The 19,105-nt window shown below is 43.1% G+C and overlaps 1 protein-coding gene across 4 annotated transcripts in view; it reads left to right on the top strand.

Annotated features, from left to right (window-relative positions):
* Window positions 1–19,105, top strand: part of CHAF1A (chromatin assembly factor 1 subunit A) — a 292,690-nt gene that overhangs the window by 126,376 nt on the left and 147,209 nt on the right. For all 4 annotated transcript variants that reach the window (XM_075863788.1, XM_075863800.1, XM_075863783.1 and 1 more), the window contains one exon: window positions 1,183–1,424. In XM_075863788.1, coding sequence (XP_075719903.1) covers window positions 1,183–1,424 — 242 coding nt within the window. The remainder of the gene's footprint in view (window positions 1–1,182; window positions 1,425–19,105) is intronic.

The raw sequence follows: 19,105 nt of genomic DNA, 5'->3' as shown, positions 1-19,105 counted from the left end.
GCACTACATGCACAGTGTAGTGTATAAGCTGTCAGCTACTCTCTGCCAGCAAGCATAGTGGGTCCTGCCTTTGTCAGGACCTACTTGGCTTCTGTAGATGGCATTGCTGGAGGTCACTGTAAGGCCTCCGGTTGCCATAGCAACCATCGGCGTCCGCGATCACGGGACATCAATGGTGTTTTAACTCCTTAGAATAAAAAGGTACAATGCACACCAGAAGTCGTTATCCAAAGAGATTTTTAACAGTAATTATGCCAGTATAAGTGCGACGTTTCGGTCAGGTCTTTGACCTTCAGGCACTGTAATATCCTGGGTCCTGCGTAATGGCGCTTAGTGTATGGCGGCTTGCCGCATGTGGAGGCGCTCCTTTTCTTATACTATACGAGTTGGGCCCCTACGCATGCACCCATACGAAGACCTAGTGCGACCTGAACACCTTCAAATCCTTAACCCCTTAGAAGCCACCATCACTATTGAATGCTGTTTTTAAGGGGTTAATTGGTGGGGACCATCATGATCGGTCCCTGGGGAAGGAGCTGTCACAACTAGAGATGCACGATGCATCGAAACATCGATACTCTTTCGATACCGTGCATCCTCAAACGGTTAGATACCATTATTTCATGTATTTCGATACTAAGCTGTCCATATATGAAAAGTGATGCCGGGCTCTTCTCCAGGAGCAGGGTCTGGCCATCGGGGATTCCGCTCCTACAGGGAGGGGGTGCTATCTACTGGGGGGGGGGGGGGGTTGGTGCTAATTACAGGGGCGTCTGAGGCAGCCCCTGACACCACTGTCCATATATGGACTGTGATGTGCTTTCCCAAGACAGGAGTCCCTGGCCAGAGATCTTGCGTTTCTCTGGCTGGAGACTCCATAGTTGAAAGCCCTGGAATTAATTTCACAGACTGTGAGATAGATATAGATATATATATATATATATATATATATATATATATATATATATATATGTTTTTATGCTTGGTGAATAAATACCAACACCTTTTTCACTACTGAAGTCTTGCAGCTGTTCTCTTTACTTTAGATAAGTGGTTTCCCTGGGACCGTGGAAGTTTTTGCTGCATTCTGCTCCCAGTATTGGGGAATTTACTAGTTTCATATGCTGGTTGTGCTACGGATATCTTAAAATGTAATGCTTTTTAAATATTTCATTTTTGCAGACCAAAGAACAGCAGGAAAGGAAACTTAAGGTGCAGACTGATAAAAAACAAAGAATAAGAGTTAAAGAAGAAGTAAGGCTTGCCCGGGAGATGGCCAAGGACGAAACCAAGAAAAAGAAGGAAGAAGAGAGAGAGTTGAAAGCAAAAGAGCGGAAAGAGAAAAAAGAGAAGGAGGACCAGGAAAAAGCTGAAAAGCTTCGTCAAAAAGAGGAAAAGAAAAAAGAGAAGCTTGAGGCTATAGAGTGAGTAGTTATTGTGCCCAGTAATTTGGAGTTATGTTTTGGTGCAGTAGTTCACAACACTGATTGCATGATGGCATGACAATTGTAACATTGACCAGGAGAGATTGGCATTGCTTATGCGGGGTGCCCCCCTCTATTTTGAAAACTTAAAACCTGAGTGGAAACCGTTACGGATTTGCTTAGAGCATATCTGTCGCAGAGATACAAGCTACAGTACAGCTTGTACCTCCGTGACCTAGGTGCTCCTGCTCTCGCTAAGCATAGAGTTTGAGTGTCTGTTTTTCCAAATCCCATCAAAGTATACTTTTCTAGTGACTTTTCAGAATTGTATTTTTTTTAAAAAAATTTATAAGCTGGTTCGATTTTATTTAATTTTTTATTTTTTTTTCTTCCCTCTGAGCTAGTGAGCAGAGACTTAAGGCCCTTTTTACAAGGGTCAATGAATGGGCAAGCATGTGTTCATATGACCGCTCGTTCCCGGACATTGCCCTGTGTAAAAAGAGCAACGATCATCAACTAATCGTTTGGTTTATGCAGCGCAAAGTATTGTTGGCATAGCATCTCTGTGTAAACAGGGAGTTGCTGGTGACATGATGGAAATGCATGGGGACGAGTGATCGTAGTAAAGATCGCTCGTCCCTATTCATTACTGATCATAGCGCCTTGTGAAAAAAGCAAACGAGCGCCGAACAAGGAGCGGTCTCGATTGGCGCTCGTTTTTACAGCCAAAATTGGCCGGTGTGAAAGGACCCTAACTGCGATTATGTCTATTTTTACACTGGACACTAAAGACCAGAATACTGCTCTCCTAGATCTACACTACACTGTCAAAAGTTTTGGGACACACCTTCATTGAATTTAGGTGTATCGTTCAGTCCCATTCCTACAGGTGTACAAAATCATGGATCATTTTAAAAAGCTTGAACTCAAGCGCAGTACTGTATTTGATTTGGATACCACCGATGCATCAAGTCAGTTTGTGCAAATTCTTTGCTCCTAGATATTTCACGATCTACTGTGAGTGGTATTATGGCAAAGTGTAAGCGTTTAAGATCTACAGCAACTCAGACCACGTAAAGTTACAGAACGGGGTTGCCGAGTTCTGAGACGCCTTGTGCATAAGTTGCTAACACTCTTCTGACTCCATAACTACAGCGTGCCAAACCTCCTTTAGCATTATAAGCACAAACAGTGCGCCGGAAGCTACATAGCATGGGTTTTCATGGCCAATCGGCTGCCTGCAAGCCTTACGTCACCAAGCGCAACGCATCTGATGGGAGTGGTCTAAAGCACTCTGCCACTGGACTCTGGAGCAGTGGAAATGTGTTCTTTGGAGTGAAGAATACCCCTTTAGAGGGTTGCAGGTTTCATCAAAAAAATCTATACTATTTTGATGCTGTGCACCCTCAACTGGTTCAATACTGTGAATTCTTGTATTCCAATACGAAGCTGTGCGACCCCACATCTTCGTATCAAAATACATGAATTTATTGACTGGCTTGTTGTGACACGGACAATGTCTCTCTAATGAGCAACTGCAGCGGCCCTGAAGACAGATCATGGCAAAAGCGCCCCTATGTTGTGTCTTCAGTGCTTGTTGCTCATTAGTGCAGCGCCAGCCACATCACATCATGCTGATCTCACAGACACTATTAAGAGCAGAGCGATGACTAATACACAGCCGCAGCTCAACTCTAGCGGCGGAGAGCAGAGAAACCTCCCTTTTCAAAGTGAAAACGTGAGGGGGGGGCCCCTTTGAACTAGGGTTACACGATGCATCGAAACTTCGATACTGTTTCGATGCCGTGCACCCTCAAACGGTCCAATACAGTTATTTCATGTATTTAGGTACTAAGCTGTGTGCAGCTCAGTATAGAAACACACGAATGTTGTTAGAGCGGGGCTGTTGCTGTGTAATACAGCCATTGCCCTGCTCCGGAGTCCTGACAAGTGCGCGCTTGGTATGCATGATGTAATACGAATAGCGCTGCAGTAATGATGGCCAGCACTGAAGATAGAACATGGCGGGCTCACTACTGTCACCTCATGCTGACCGCTCGTGCACTTATTGTCAGCAAGAGGGCAATGGCTGTATTGCAAAGCCGCAGCCCCGCTCTAACGGTGGAGATCAGAGTAACCTCATCTCCGCCGCTAGTCCCCTGAATGCTGCGATCAAAACGGACCGCAGCATTCAAGGGGTAAATGAGAAGGGGGGGTGCCCTTTCGATCGCGTCACAGGGAATCCCTGTGATGCGATCGAGGGACATATCATATATCGGCAGACAGCCCAGGGTCCATCGAAGAACCCCAGTGCTGTCTGACCATATTTCCTGTTAGGGAATACTTGGGTATGTCCTAACAACTGCCTGTCTACTATCAGTACACAGGCTAATGTACTGGCATATACCATACATATATGCCAGTACATTAAAGTATAAAGTTTTTTGTTATTGGCAAAGCATCGTTTTGATATTGAGTATCACAATACTAAACGAAGTATTGGTATCTGAGTCCAAATTCTGGTATCGTGACAACTCTACTTTGAACGCATCACAGGGAGTCCCTGTGATGTGATCGAGGGACATACCTTATATGGAAGGCCTGGCTGACCATATTTGCTGTTAGGGCATACTTCGTACATAGGTATTCCCTAATAACTTCCTATCAGTACACCGGCTAATGTACTGGTATATACAGGGTGGGCCATTTATATGGCTACACCTAAATAAAATGGGAATGGTTGGTGATATTAACTTCCTGTTTGTGGCACATTAGTATATGGGAGGGGGGAAACTTTTCAAGCTGGGTGTTGACCATGGCGGCCATTTTGAAGTCGGCCATTTTGTATCCAACTTTAGTTTTTTCAATGGGAAGAGGGTCATGTGACACATCAAACTTATCGAGAATTTCACAAGAAAAACAATGGTGTGCTTGGTTTTAACGTTACTTTATTCTTTCATGAGTTATTACAAGTTATGGGTGACATTATGGGTGTCAGGTCCGAGCATTCCTAGATGAACAGTTTCCTGGAAAGTGGATTGGTCGTCGTGGGCCAGTTGAATGGCCCCCTAGGTCTCCCGATCTGACCCCCTTAGACTTTTATCTTTGGGGTCATCTGAAGGCAATTGTCTATGCTGTGAAGATACGAGATGTGCAGCAACTGAAACTACGGATACTGGAAGCCTGTGCTAGCATTTCTTCTGCGGTGTTGCTATCAGTGTGTGAAGAGTGGGAGAAGAGGGTTGCATTGACAATCTAACACAATGGGCAGCACTTTGAACACATTTTATAAGTGGTCAGAAACTTGTAAATAACTCATGAAAGAATAAAGTAATGTTAAAACCAAGCACACCATTGTTTTTCTTGTGAAATTCTCGATAAGTTTGATGTGTCACATGACCCTCTTCCCATTGAAAAAACTAAAGTTGGATACAAAATGGCCAACTTCAAAATGGCCGCCATGGTCAACACCCAGCTTGAAAAGTTTCCCCCCTCTCATATACTAATGTGCCACAAAGAGGAAGTTAATATCACCAACCATTCCCATTTTATTTAGGTGTATCCATATAAATGGCCCACCCTGTAGATATATGCTAGTACATTTACATTTTTATCTTCTTTGATTAAACCTGTATAAAAACTCAAATTTCTTACAATAAAAGTTATAAAAATATAATTCCCAAAACATTGAACACATTTCACATTAACAAATTTATAGTGTCCTTTTATGATTATTCGTGTAATCTGTAAAATAAAGAAAATTCTCAATTATTTCAATTTTTGGCAAGCAAGGTAACCAAAAACCAGCAAAGTCATCAAATATCGCTTGTACCCACTGAAATCTACAGATTGTCCCACAACAAATAAGCCCTCACACCGCTCCAATGGAGAAAAAAAATAAAGTTCTGGCTCTCAGGATATGACTATTCATAATGTGCAGAGCGTTCCAAAAGCAGATAAGACTTTTTATTTATCAGTGCGACACTGGCCAGACATCTGTGGATTATTTATTTACCGCATTATTATACCCGCTTGTTATACACTGATGTACTCCGCACAGGTTACATATGCCCCCACATTATAAACTGAAATACAAGCAAAACCCCAAACAGAACTGCCACTTAGCAAAATCTGCGCTCCAAAAGCCAAATGCCACTCCCTCCCTTCTGAGCCCTGCAGCGTGCCCAAACAGCAGTTTACGTCCACATATATGGCACCGCCATACCCGGGAGAACCCGCTTAACAGTTGGGGTATTTGTCTTCAGTGGCACAAACTGGGCACAACGTATTGGGCACTAAATTGGCAGATCAGTGAAAAATTAAAATTTTCTGTTTGCACCATCCACTGAGCATTCATTTCTAATAAAAAAAACAATCCAACCTGTAAGGTCAAAATGCACCCCTTAAAAAATGCATGGGGTGCAGTTTAAAAAAAAAAAAATGGGGGTCACTACTTTTTTTTATTTTTACTATTTAACCAGAGTGTCCTGCAATTGTGGGCCAATGCTGCGAAAATCACCGAAATATTCCTAACATGCGCACTCTGGTACTTAAGGGAAATCTGCAAATGCAACATGGTGCCTGTACACCAGTCCATCAAAATCTGCACTCTAAAAGCCAAGTGGCGCGCCTTCCATTTTTAGCTCTGCCATGTGCCCAAACAGCAGTTCAGGGCCAGACATGGGGTATTGTCGTCCTTGGGAGAAATTGGGTAACAAATTGTATTTCTCCTATTACCCTTTTGTGTAAATAAAAACTTAGTGCAAAACTACATATTTTTGGGATTTTTTTTTTTTTCCATTTTCACTTCTTAATTCTAATACAATCTATGAAACACGTGAGGTGTCAAAATGATCACTACACCCCTAGATAATTACCCTGAGGTGTATAGTTTCCAAAATGGAGTCACTTCTCTGGGGTTTCTATTGTACTGCCACCTCAGGGGCTCTGCAAATGTGACATGGTGCCCAAAAAACAATCAAGCAAAATCTGCATGCCAAGTAGCACTCCTGCCATTCTGAGCCCTGCCGTGTGTCCAAGCAGCAGTTTATTTCCACAAATGGGTTATTGCCATACTCTGGAGAAATTGCTTTGCAATTGTTGGGGTGCTTTTTTTCCTTCCTTGTGAAAATGAAAAAAAATTAAAATCTGCATGCTTTTTTCCACTAAAATGTTTATTTTCACTGCCTAATTCCAATAAATTCCACAAAAAAACAGTGGGGTCAAAATGTTCACTATACCGCTAGCTAAATTCCATGAGGGGTGTAGTTTCACAAATGGGGTCACTTATGCAGGGTTTGCACTGTTTTGGCCCCTCAGGGGCTTTGCAAATGTGACATGGCGCAGCAAACCATTCCAGCAAAACTTGAGCTCCAACAGCCAAATGGCGCTCCGTCCTTTCTAAGCCCTGCCGTGTGTCCAAACAGCAGTTCATTACCACATATGGGGTATTGCTGTGCTCAGAAGAGTTTGCTTTACAAATGTTGGGGTGCTTTTTCTACTTTTATTGTGAAAATGAAAAAATGAGCTAAAGCTACATTTTATTAGAAGAAAATTTTAGATTTTAAATTTCACGGCGTAATTCAAATTCAGCAAAAACCTGTGTGTCAACCTAGAAGTATTCCTTGAGGCGTGTAGTCTCCAAAATTGGGTCAGTTTTGGGTGGTTTTTCCACTGTTTTGGTCCCTCCAGGGCGTTGCAAACATGACATGGCACTGAACTATTTCAGCAATATTTGCTCTTCAAAATCAAAATGATTCTCCTTTCCTTGTGAGCCCTGGTGTGGGTCCAAACATTAGTTTATTACCACATATGGGGCATTGCTGTGATTGGGAGAAGATGCTTTTACAATTGTTGGGGTGCTTTTCTCATTTATTCCTTGTAAAAATTAAAAATGTCAAGTTTTTTCAGAAAAAGTAGATTTTCATTTTTACAGACTAATTCCAATAAGCTTAGTAAATCAAACTGGCCGGTCAAAATGCTAACTATACCACTAGAAATATTCCTTGAGTGGTGTAGTTTCCAAAATGGGGTCACTTTTGGGGGTTTTCCACTATTTTGGCACCACATAACTCTTCAAACCTGACATGGTGCATAAAATATATTCTAAAAAAAATAGACCTAAAATCCTCTAAGGTGCTTCTTTGCTTCTGCGGCCGGTGTTTCGGTCCATTACCACTAGGGCCACGTGGGATATTTATCAAAACTAGAATCTGGGCAATAACTATTGAGTTGCATTTCTCTGGTAAAACTGTGTTAAAGAAAAAAAAAATTTATTACTAATGAATTTGCCAAAAAAGAAATTTGTAAATTTCACCTCTACGTTGCTTGAATTCCTGTGAAACGCCTAAAGGGTTCAGAAACTTTCTGAATGTTTTGAATACTTTGAGGGGTCTAGTTTTTAAAATGGGGTTGTTTTATGGGGGGCTTTCAAATATATATGGACCTCAATTCCACTTCAGAACTGAACTGGTCTCTGAAAAAATTGCCTTTTGAAATTTTCTTGAATGTGAGAAATTGTTGATAAAGTTAGAAGCCTTGTAACGTCCTCAAATAAAAGGGCTATGCCAACATAAAGTAGACATATGGGAACTGTTAACTAGTAACTATTTGAAGTGATATTACTATCTATTTTACAAGCAAATATGTTTTAATCTAGAAAAATTCAAATTTTTGCACATTTTCTCTGAATTTTGGTATTTTTCACAAACACTAAATATATCGGCCAAATTTTACCACTAACATAAAGTACATTTTCTCGTGACAGTCTCCGAATCGCTTGGATATATAAAAGCATTCCAAAGTTATTACCACATAAAGTGACACGTAAGATTTGAAAAAAATTGGCTGTCCTTAACCCCTTAATGACACAGCCTATTTTGGCCATAATTACCTCGGTCGCCCTCCCTGCACCCGTTTTTAGTTCAGCCAGTTCCTTTTTATACACTGGTGCCCAAAATTGTACACACTACTCCATGTGTGGTCTGACTAGGGCTGGGCGATCTTGACAAGAAATAAGCTAGATTTTCTTCAACAATTTGGGTGATTTTTTTATTTTATTTTTTTATTTTTCTTTCTTTTTTTTCCGTTTTTTTTAACTAATAGCAAGAGAGATTTTAATCAATTTATTTTCTTTATATAAGTAACTTTTTAACATATTGCTATAATTATTGCATGTAACTTCACAACTTTTAACCTCTGCAAATCCTTTTTTCTAATAATGATAAAGAAAAAGTGTATCGAATTGATTATAACTTGTTCCCCAGCAGGGAACAGGTTAACAATCTATAAACCATTATGCACTGCGTTCACTAACATCCCTCTCTGCCATCACCTCCTCAAACAGTCTCCAAAATTGCAGACGAGAGCAGTCTAAATTGCAGCAGAGCCAGGTAGAAAGGGCTGAGCGGGCAATCTGGGGAGAGATCACATTCTAGTGTCTGAAGTCTGAGCAGGACCCTGTGCTGTACTGGTCCCACGATGTGGTTTTAAATAAATGACGTTAAGGCGGGATTCACGCAACTGATTGGACCGCAAAAAACTGTCGGTTTCAGCCGGATTTCCTGGCCCGACCATGGTACATTTGAAAAGGGACTCCTGACAGTCAATAAGGCTACATTCACACGACATTGATAAACGGCCATCATACGGCCGTGTTCAGAACAATGAAGTTCTATGGGTGTATTCACACGACCTCCTTTTTTTTTTTTTTTAACGGCCTGTGAATACCAGCCATAAAAAAACAAACATGTTTTTTCTGTCCGTTTTTCAGGTATCATTCCTTGTAACGGCTGATAAAAACTGATCCTGGCCGAGGACTCCCCGTACACAGCGCTACTTTGCTGTAAGGGGCTTCCCTGGGCTCCGTCCTTGCTACACATATATGGACTGTGAAGTCAGGGCTTTCAACTATGGAGTTCCCAGCCAGAGAAACGCAAGATCTCTGGTCGGGGACTCCTGTCTTAGGAAAGCCCTTGACGAACTGTACATATATGGAAAGTGACATCAGGGGCTCCCTCTGACCCCTCCCCCCTGTAGGTCGCACCCCCTCTTATGTAGATGTAAACAACTGTAGCTCCCTGTAGGAGCAGAATCCCTGACTGCTAGACCCCTCTCTGGCCGGGCACTCTGCTCCTGGAGAAGCCCCCGGTGTCACTATCCATATATGAACTGTGATGTCAAAGGGTTACTCCTGGAGTGCAATCCCTGGCCAGAGTCCACGTATGGACACAGGTCAGGTGCTCAGTCTGAGTGGAATCCCTGGCCGGAGGGATTCTGCTCCTACAGGGTGCTAGTGGCACTATCTACAGGGGGGTTTGGTGCTATCTACATGGGCACTGTGGCACTATATGGGAGGTGTGGTGCTATCTACAAGGGGACACCGCATTATTTGGCACTGTGGCACTATGTGGGCTCTGGAACTTTGTATGTGAGCACTGTGGCACTATCTACAGTGGGCACTGCCACTATATGGGTACTGGTGTTTTCAGGGGGTTGGGACAACAAAAACCTGACATTAAATTATTATTTATTTTTTTTAACTGGCCAGACGGATTGAAAATTTAGAGACCTACTGATGCAAAATGGCCATGAAAAGCTAACCGTTGATCCGTTATTAATGGCCATGTTTGTTTTTTTTACGGTCGTGTAAATGTAGCCTTAAGCTACATTCACATGACCGTGAAAAACAATGGCCATTAAAAACTGATCAACTGTTAGTTTTTCATGGCCATTTTTCATCAGTGTGTGTCTAAATTTTCATACATTTTCAGTCAGTCTGTCAGTTATTAATGGCCATTAAAAAATAAAAATAAAAAAGCTATTTAATTTGTCAGGGATTTTTTGTCCCAACCCCCTGAAAACACCAGTGTGCCCATGTAGATAGTGCTGCAATGTCCCTGTAGATGGTGCTGCAATGTCCCTGTAGATGGTGCCTTAGTGCCACGTGTTGTCCGTCCCCCTTGTAGGTAGCGCCCCAAGCTGACTGAGGGAGCAGAATCCCTCTGGGGATTCCGCTCATAGACTGAAGCCCTGACTCGTCTGTCCATATATGGTCAGTGACGTCAGAAGAGCAGAATCCCCTGCCAGAGCAGGCCAGGGATTCTGCTCCAGGAGTAACCCCTTGGCGTCACTGTCCATATATGGATAATGACGCTAGGGGCTTCTCCAGGAGCGGACTCCCCTGCAAGGTCGGGACCGGGCTGCTGGGGATTCCGCTCCTACAGGGAGCTACAGTGGTGTGATCTACATGGAGGGTGCTATCTAAAAGACTGGAGTCCCCGGCCAGAGATCTTGCGATGCTCTGGCTGGGGATTCCATTGTTGAAAGCCCTGACTTCACTGTCCTTGTATGGACTGTTACGTTAATGGGTTCCCCGGGCTCAGCGGTCAAAGTAGCGTTGTGTGCTGGGAGTCCTCGGCCAGGATCAGTGTTCACTGGACTTTACAAGGTTTGTTTCCTGAAAAACGGCCGTTAAAAACTGTTTATTGACTTCTATGGGAGCCGCCTGGCTGGGAAAATGGCCAGAAATAGGACGTCCTATATTTTGACGGCCAATATTCATGGGCCGTTAAATGGCCATGTGAATACACCCATAAAACTCAATTGCTCTGAAAATGGACGTGTGACGGCCGTTTAAAACAAACAAATAATGGCAAAGGCTACATTCACACGACCGTGAAAAACAACCGTTTTCAGAACAATAGAGTGAAAACTGGCCATCAAAAATTAGACCTGTCCTATTTTTGGCCGTTTTGACTGCTCCCATAGAAGTCAATGGATTGTTTTTTACTGGCCGTTCTTTTATGAATCAATCCTTGGAACGGCCGTAAAAACTGATCCTGGCCGAGGATTCCCTGTTACTTTGAGTGCTGAGCCCAGGGAAGCCCTTGACATTACTATCCATATATGGACAGGGATGTCAGGCTTTCAACTGTGGCGTATCCAGCCAGAGCATCGCGAGATCTCTGGCCGGGGACGTCTGTCTCCCTCTGAACCCCCCCCCCCTGTAGATAGCGGCACCCCCTCCCCCATAGATGGCACTCACTCTGACTCCCCCCCCCAGATAGCGCCGCTGTAGCTCCTTGAAGGAGCGGGCATCCCCAGCCGACGCTCTGGCCAGGGGGTACCGCTACTGGAAAAGCCCCTGGCGTTACTGTCAATATATGGACAGTGATGTCAGTGGCTACCTCTGGAATCTCCTGCCAGAGCGGAATCCCCGGCTGGCGCTCTGGTACAGGGATTCCGCTACTGGAGAAACCTCTGGCGTCACTGTCCATATATGGACACTCATCAGGGGCTCCCTCTAGGAGTGAAATCCCTGTCCAGAGGGATTCCGCTTCTACAGGGAGCTACAGTGCCGCTATCTACATGTGGGGTGCTCGATCTACAGTGGGGGGGCAGTGCGCTGCTCGATCTACAGTGGGTGGGGGTGCTATCTACATGGGCACTGTGGCACTATCTACATGGGCACTGGTGTTTCCAATGGGTTTGGTCAATAAAACGAACAAACTAAATCCATCAGTTGTTTGTTTTTCGCCGATGCAATTGTATGAGGGTTTTTTTGTTTTGTTATTTTTTTACCATTTTGGAACAGATGCAACTTTTTGATCACTTTTTATCAGATTTTTTTTCAAAGTCAGGATTCAAAGAAAACCGCAATTTTTGCATGTTTTTTTTAATTTTATTTTTTACAAAGTTCATCGTGCGGGTTGTAAATTTTTTAACTCATAAGAAAGAACAGTAAAGCGTTACAGAGCAACGAAAGAGAAGGGAAGACCGAAAAGAGAGAAAGGGGAAAGAATTGACCTGACCCACTGAGTAAGCTCAAGAAGCCATGACGGTCTTGTATTCCACGGAGGATTGGAATCGAATCCATTCACGCCATGTTTTGAGGAAGGTGGCGTGGGATCCTCTCATTGATGCCGTGAGGTCCTCCATTCTCATGATATCCTGGATCTTACCGAACCACATGCCCACAGACTAAGGACAAGATTGTCTCCACAGCACGGGAACACACGCTCTGGCTGCATTCACTAGGTGGCGAACCACTGACTGTCGATAAGTAGATAAAGGCACCTCACACAGATGGAGCAGGAAGAGGCCCGGTGATCGCGGGAGGGGGTAATCTGTAAATTTCGAGGAGATGTGCCACACCTCAGACCAGAAATCCGGCAACAGGCGGTAGTCCCAGAAAATGTGTAAGAGAGTACCCACATGGTCGCCACATCTCCAACATAACGGCGAAACCGCCGGTATCATCGCATGCAATCTGGATGGCACCCTATACCATCGAGACAAAATCTTATACCCTGCCTCCTGAAATCTGCTAGCCATGGAGGATTTATGCGGCATGTGGAACAAACGATCCTTATGCTCTGAGGTGAATGTGGGACCAAAGTCCCTTTGTCCACACTCTTACCTGCTTAGTTGGGAGAGTGGAGGGAGAGATCAGGAGAGCATAGAGTCTAGACAATGCGTGACGAACCATGCCCGTGCTTAAGAGTTCAAAAGGGGAACTATCTCGCTAGTACGCCGATGGATTAGCTAAGGACGCACGGAAGTCTCAATTGGGTGACCTGCCAAATAGAAAACGAGACAGGGTCAGACATGGACTCCAACTGAGTTCTAGTCATCCACACCTCATCCTGTAAAAAATGTGCCGCACGCCCTTTACCTGCCTTCAACCAAAGCTGGAAGGGACCGCCTTCCCGCCCCGGTGAAAATGCAGGATTGCCCAACATCGGGGAGGGAGAGATCTATTTCTGAGGAAAGAGCTGTGCCGCAACCGCCAGTGAGCCCAATCGTCGGGTGTGTCCTTGCCGCCAGAGGAACGTGATTGCCCAACCAAGGTAAGGCCTGCAGAGAAGACTTGTTCCATGGACACCCATTCTTTAATCTCAGTGTGCCTGAACCAATCCAAAATTCGTGCCAAGTGGGAGGCCTGATGGTAGGACACAAAATCTGGAAGACCGACACCTCCCTCACACTGCACGAAAAAGCATAGATCGGGCAATACGTGCAGGTTTCCCAGCCCATATGAACTTGTGAAGCAGGGACAAAAGAGATTGAAAGAACGGGCGTGGGATATGTGTTGGCAGCGCCTGAAAGATATACAGGATCCGTGGTAAAACGTTCATTTTAAATATGGCACACCTACCAAACCGGGTAAAGGTGCCCGACGTCCAAGAGTTCAAATCGCTCTTTACCCGTTGAAGTGAAGGGTAGTTCACCGCGTAAAGGCGAGACAGGTCACCCGGAAGCCGGACCCCCAGATATTTAGGCGAATCTCTAACCCATTTAAAGAAGGACTCAGACAGTTCGGCCACCAAAGTCTGTGGCAATGATATATTAAGCTCCTCAGACTTCGAGTAGTTGATCTTGAAACTGGACAATTTCGAGTATTCACTCAGCTCCGCCATCAGGTTGGGCAAGGAAATCCTGGGAGCAGTGATAAAGAGCAGGTCGTCCGCATAGGCAGCGACCTTATGGGACCTTCCTCCCAAAACTACACCCGCAATATCTGGATTGGAGCGAATGTGCCACAAAAAGAGCTCCAGACCTAAAATGAAAATCAGTGGGTACAAGGGACAGCATTGCATCGTACCATTAGTGAAGAGAAGTGCCCATTAACCTTAACCCCTTAAGGACACAGCCTAGTTTGGGCCTTAAGGCTCAGAGCCCATTTTTCAAATCTGACATATTTCACTTTATGTGGTAATAACGTCGGAATGCTTAAACCTATCCAAGCGATTCTGAGATTGTTTTCTCGTGACACTTTGGGCTTCATGTTCGTGGTAAAATTTGGTCGATATATTCAGTCTTTATTTGTGAAAAATTGCAAAATTTAGAGAAAATTTACAAAAAATAGCATTTTTCAGAATTTAAATGCATCTGCTTGAAAAACAGACGGTTATACCACCCAAAATAGTTACTAGTTCACATTTCCCATATGTCTACTTTAGATTGGCATCGTTTTTTGAACATTTATTTTATTTTTCTTGGACGTGACAAGGCTTAGAACATAAACAGCAATTTCTCATATTTTTAAGAAAATTTCAAAAGCCTTTTTTTTGAAGGTACCTCTTGAGTTCTGAAGTGGCTTTGAGGGGCCTATGTATTAGAAACCCCCATAAAACACCCCATTTTAAAAACTAGACCCCTCAAAGTATTCAAAACAGCATATAGAAAGTTTTTTAACGCTTCAGGCATTTCACAGGAATTAAAGCAAAGTGGAAATGAAATTTGCAAATTTCATTTTTTCTGCTGAATTTCAATTTTATTCAATTTTTTTCTGTAACAGAGAAGGTTTTACCAGAGAAATACTACTAAATATGTATTGTCCAGATTCTGCAGTTTTTAGAAATGTCCCACATGTGCCCTACTGCGCTCGTGGACTAAAACACAAGCCAAAGAAGCACCTAGTGCATTTTGAGGCCTCTTTTTTATTAGAATATATTTTAGGCAGCATGCCAGGTTTGAAGAGGTGTTGAGGTATCAAAACAATGGAAACCCACCAGAATTGACCCCATTTTGGAAATTACACCCCTCAAGGAATTCATTTATGGTTTTTGTTATCATTTTGACTGCACAGTTTTTTCACAGCACCTATTTGAATTGGGCTGTGAAATGAAAAAAATGATATTTTTTCCAATAAGATGTCATTTTTGATCACATTTTCTTATTTTCACAGGGAACAAAATACCCCATTCTGTTGCGCAATTTGTTCTGAGTGCCGCAATACCCCATTTGTTGTGATAAACTGCCGTTTGGGCCCATGGGAGGGCTCAGAAGGAAAGGACCACCATTTGGCCTACTGGGGATTTTCTAGTGCGAAGTCATGTATGCAGAAGCCCCTGAGGTACCAGTACAGTTGAAACCCGCAAGAAGTGACCCTGTTTTAAAAACTACACCTTTAAGGCATTCATCTAGAGGTGTAGTGAGCATTTTGACCGGAGACCTACACCCCATAAACTGTAATGTGGGTTCTCCCGGGTATGGCAATACCCTACATGTGGCTGTTATCAGCTGCCTGGACACACAGCAGGGCCCAGAGGGGAAAGACGAGGGGGGATAAGCTGTGCGGAGTACATCAGGGTAAGTAAAATTGGGGTAAATTATAAACCAAGGGATGTATGATAAATTTTAAAACTCTTTCATACAGAGCTCTGGTTTTTCGGGACACGTGTCACATTGACATATTGTGTCCTCCCTTATCCCCCTCTTATAGCAGACTTTGCACCTCTTTTGACTTTTTCCCTTCTTGCCAGTTTGGGTAACTTCTCCTGGAATGTGTTGCCCTGGTACGATGTGTGTGGCCTCGCTTCCAGAAGTACTGGGTGCCCCCCCCCCCCCTTCTTGGTCCCTAAAGATTAGGTTCTTGATAATCACCTCTTGAAATTCCAGGAAAGTTCCCGTCTGGCCTGCACATCGACGTAGCACGTACACATTGTACAAAGCAATCGGTATGATGTGCACGGCCAGCTTCTTATACCACACCGCATGGCGCTGTAGGGCTTCAGGACTTGATCTGACAAGTCCACCCCTCCCATGTACCTATTGTAGCCCAGGATGCAGTCTGGTTTGGGGGTCTTTGTACTGGTACCTCGTACAGGTACTAGTGGGACATCTCTCGTCATTGTACTTGACACACAATATGTTGCTGCTAGATTGTGCCCTGCTCTCACCCCTTCTTGTTTGCCCAAGCAGATTCTTAGAGAGGGCTCTCAGATTTTTTTCTAGCAGTGCCGCATGCCGCAGTACTTCTGGAAGCGAGGCAGTTGAAGAGCGGGACGCTGGTATAAAAATTATCCAGGTAGAGGTGGTAACCCTGGTCCAGCAGTGGGTGCACCAATTGGATGCCACACAATTTTTGCATTAACTCCCAGTAAGGGGGGGGGGGCGGGGGGGCATTCTGGGGGCTGAATACTGGTGGCCTTCCCTTCATATATCCTAAACCTGCTGGTATACCCTGATGCACTCTCGCACAGCTTATACATCTTCACACCATACCTTGCCCTCTTACCCAGCAGGTACTGGCGGAATTGAAGCCTCCCTTTAAAATGTACCAAGGACTCATGAGTAGAAATACACTTCTCGGGGTGTATGCTTGGGAAAACCGGGCACTGAAACTGTCTGTCTAATAGGGGTCTCCGTTTATACAAACGGTCAAAACTGGGGTCATCTCGGTGTGGGCACGGCTCATTATCAGTATAATGTAAGAAGCGAAGTATTGCCTAATTTATTTATTTTTTTAGGTTCCTGTTCAGTTCTGAAGTTGCTTTGAGGGGCCTATATATTAGAAACCCCTATGAAACACCCCATTTTAGAAACTAGACCCCTCAAAGTATTCACAACCGCATTTAGAAAGTTTATGAACCCTTTAGGTGTTTCACAGAAATTTAGAGCAAAGTAGAGGTGAAATGTAAATTTTTTTTTTTTGTCATAAATAAAAATGGTATAAAGAGGATTTTCTAACACAAAGTTTTATCAGAGAAACTCAACGTAATATTTATTTCCCAGATTCTGCAGTTTTGAGAAATATCCCACATATGGACCTAGTGCGGTAATGGACTGAAGCACCAGCCTCTGATGCAAATGAGCACCTAGAGGATTATGTGGCCTCCTTTTTATTAGGCACCATGTCCGGTTTGAAGAGGTCTTGTAATGACAAAACTGTTTAAACTCCCCAAAAGTGACCCCATTTTGGAAACTAGACCCCTTGAGGAATCCATTGTAGTTTTCTTGGGGTGCATGCAGCTTTTTGATCAGTTTTTATTCTATTTTATTAAACTAATAAAAAAAAGTTGAGTTAAAGTTTTTTTGTTTTGTGAAAAAAATTAAATAAATAAAAAAATTGAAAGTTTAAAAAAAACATTTTCCCCCTGGGCATAGTAAAAAAATAATAAATAAGCACAATTGGTATCGCTGCGTCCGTAAAAGTCTGAACTATTACAATATATCATTATTTAACCCGCACGGTGAACGCCGTAAAAAAAAATTGTAAACTCCAGAATCTCTAATTTTTTGGTCCCCTAATCTCCCCACAAAAAATGAAATAAAAACTGATCAAACCGTCGCATTTACACCAAAATGGTATTATTAAAAACTACAGCTTATCCCACAAAAAATAAGCCCTCGTACCACTAAATCGACGGAAAAATAAAAAAGTTGTGGCTTTCGGAATTTGGCGACACAAAATAAATTTTCTTTTTTACACTTAGCTTTTTAACGTAAAATATAGAAAAAACTATATATATTTGGTATCGGCGTAATCGTATTGACCCACAGAATAAAGCGAACATGTTCTTTTAATTGCAGAGTGAATTCCGTAAAAACGGCGTGCAAAAAACCATGGAGGAATCGCTGTTTTTTTTATTTTCTACCCCACAAATAATTTTTTTTCCTTTTTCCTAGTACCTTATGACACAATAAATGGTGCTACGAAAAACTACAACCAGTCCCGCAAAAATAAAGCCATCATATTTACTATATCGACGGAAATAATAGACGTTATGGCTTTTGGAAGGTAGGGAGGAAAAAACGAAAATGAAAATCTGAAAAAGGGCTGCGTCGGGAAGGTGTAACATTACTTTTAATCCCATAGGGGGAATTCTCAGATTTTTAAACTTTAATGTACTGACCTATATCTATATGCCAGTAGATTTGCCTGTGTACTGATTATACACAGGCAGTAGTTGGGGCATACCTCAGTATGCCCTAACAGGGAATATGGTCAGACAGACCTGGGCTCCTACAATGGGCCCTGAGCTGTCTGCCCATACCATGTATAGCCATCGATCGAGTCACAGGGGTTTCATATACACTTTAAATGTCGCGATCCGCTTTGATCTCGGCATTCAAGGGGTTAACAGCAGAGTGGAGGTTTCTCTTCTTTCCGCCGTTACAGCGGGTCTGCGGCTGTGTATTGTCTGCCGCTCAGGAGGAGTTTTCTCGTCCTGTGTCTTCAACCGGTTAAGTAGCAGAGACGCAGTAAAAAAAACACAAGAAATCCACAGGTGCACAGTTTGCTATAATTTCTTGACACTAAATTCGCAGGTGAAACCACTGCAGAAAAACTGCAGCGTTTCCGCAGCAATGTGCGCAGAGAACTCTGTGGATTTCTGTGAGATTTTCCAGTGTTTGAAATTCTGCTGCAGAAAATCTGCAGCGTGTCCGGTTTGTGGAAACATACCCTTATAACGTTTTTTTTTTTTTGTTTGTTTTTTATTATGGCTACATTAAGGCCAATGGTAAACCTTTTGTTTATTAAACCTTTTATTAGGGCTACTCTTGCGCACTAGATTCGATTTGACCATTGGTAGAGCTTACCATGTTGAGGGTACTGAGCCCCCGTTCTGAATTACGATTACTAGAGCGGTTGAGGCTTCCTGGGCTGTGGACCATCGGCTTTTCAATTCTGCAAGCTGGACACCGAGTGTTGTCTTAACACGTTCATAAAGTTCTATAGTTTGCTCACACTGGCATTATCGGACGCTTCTCCTGGTTGCAATATTCTGCAGGCTGCTGTGGATTAAAAGTGCTTAAAGGGAATGTGTCGCTAGAATTATTATATTTTTTTTTAAGTTAAACAGTTAGTATGTAAATGATTACACATTGTTCTAATTTTTTTCTCAAGTCCGTAAATATTATAGATTAGATTCTAATTTATAACATTTCCATGT

Source organism: Rhinoderma darwinii, chromosome 1 (genome assembly GCF_050947455.1).
Source record: "Rhinoderma darwinii isolate aRhiDar2 chromosome 1, aRhiDar2.hap1, whole genome shotgun sequence".
In the NCBI taxonomy this organism is placed as follows: Eukaryota; Metazoa; Chordata; class Amphibia; order Anura; family Rhinodermatidae; genus Rhinoderma; species Rhinoderma darwinii.
The sequence above is the reverse complement of the archived record's forward strand: the minus strand, read 5'-3'. Positions and strand labels throughout refer to the sequence as shown.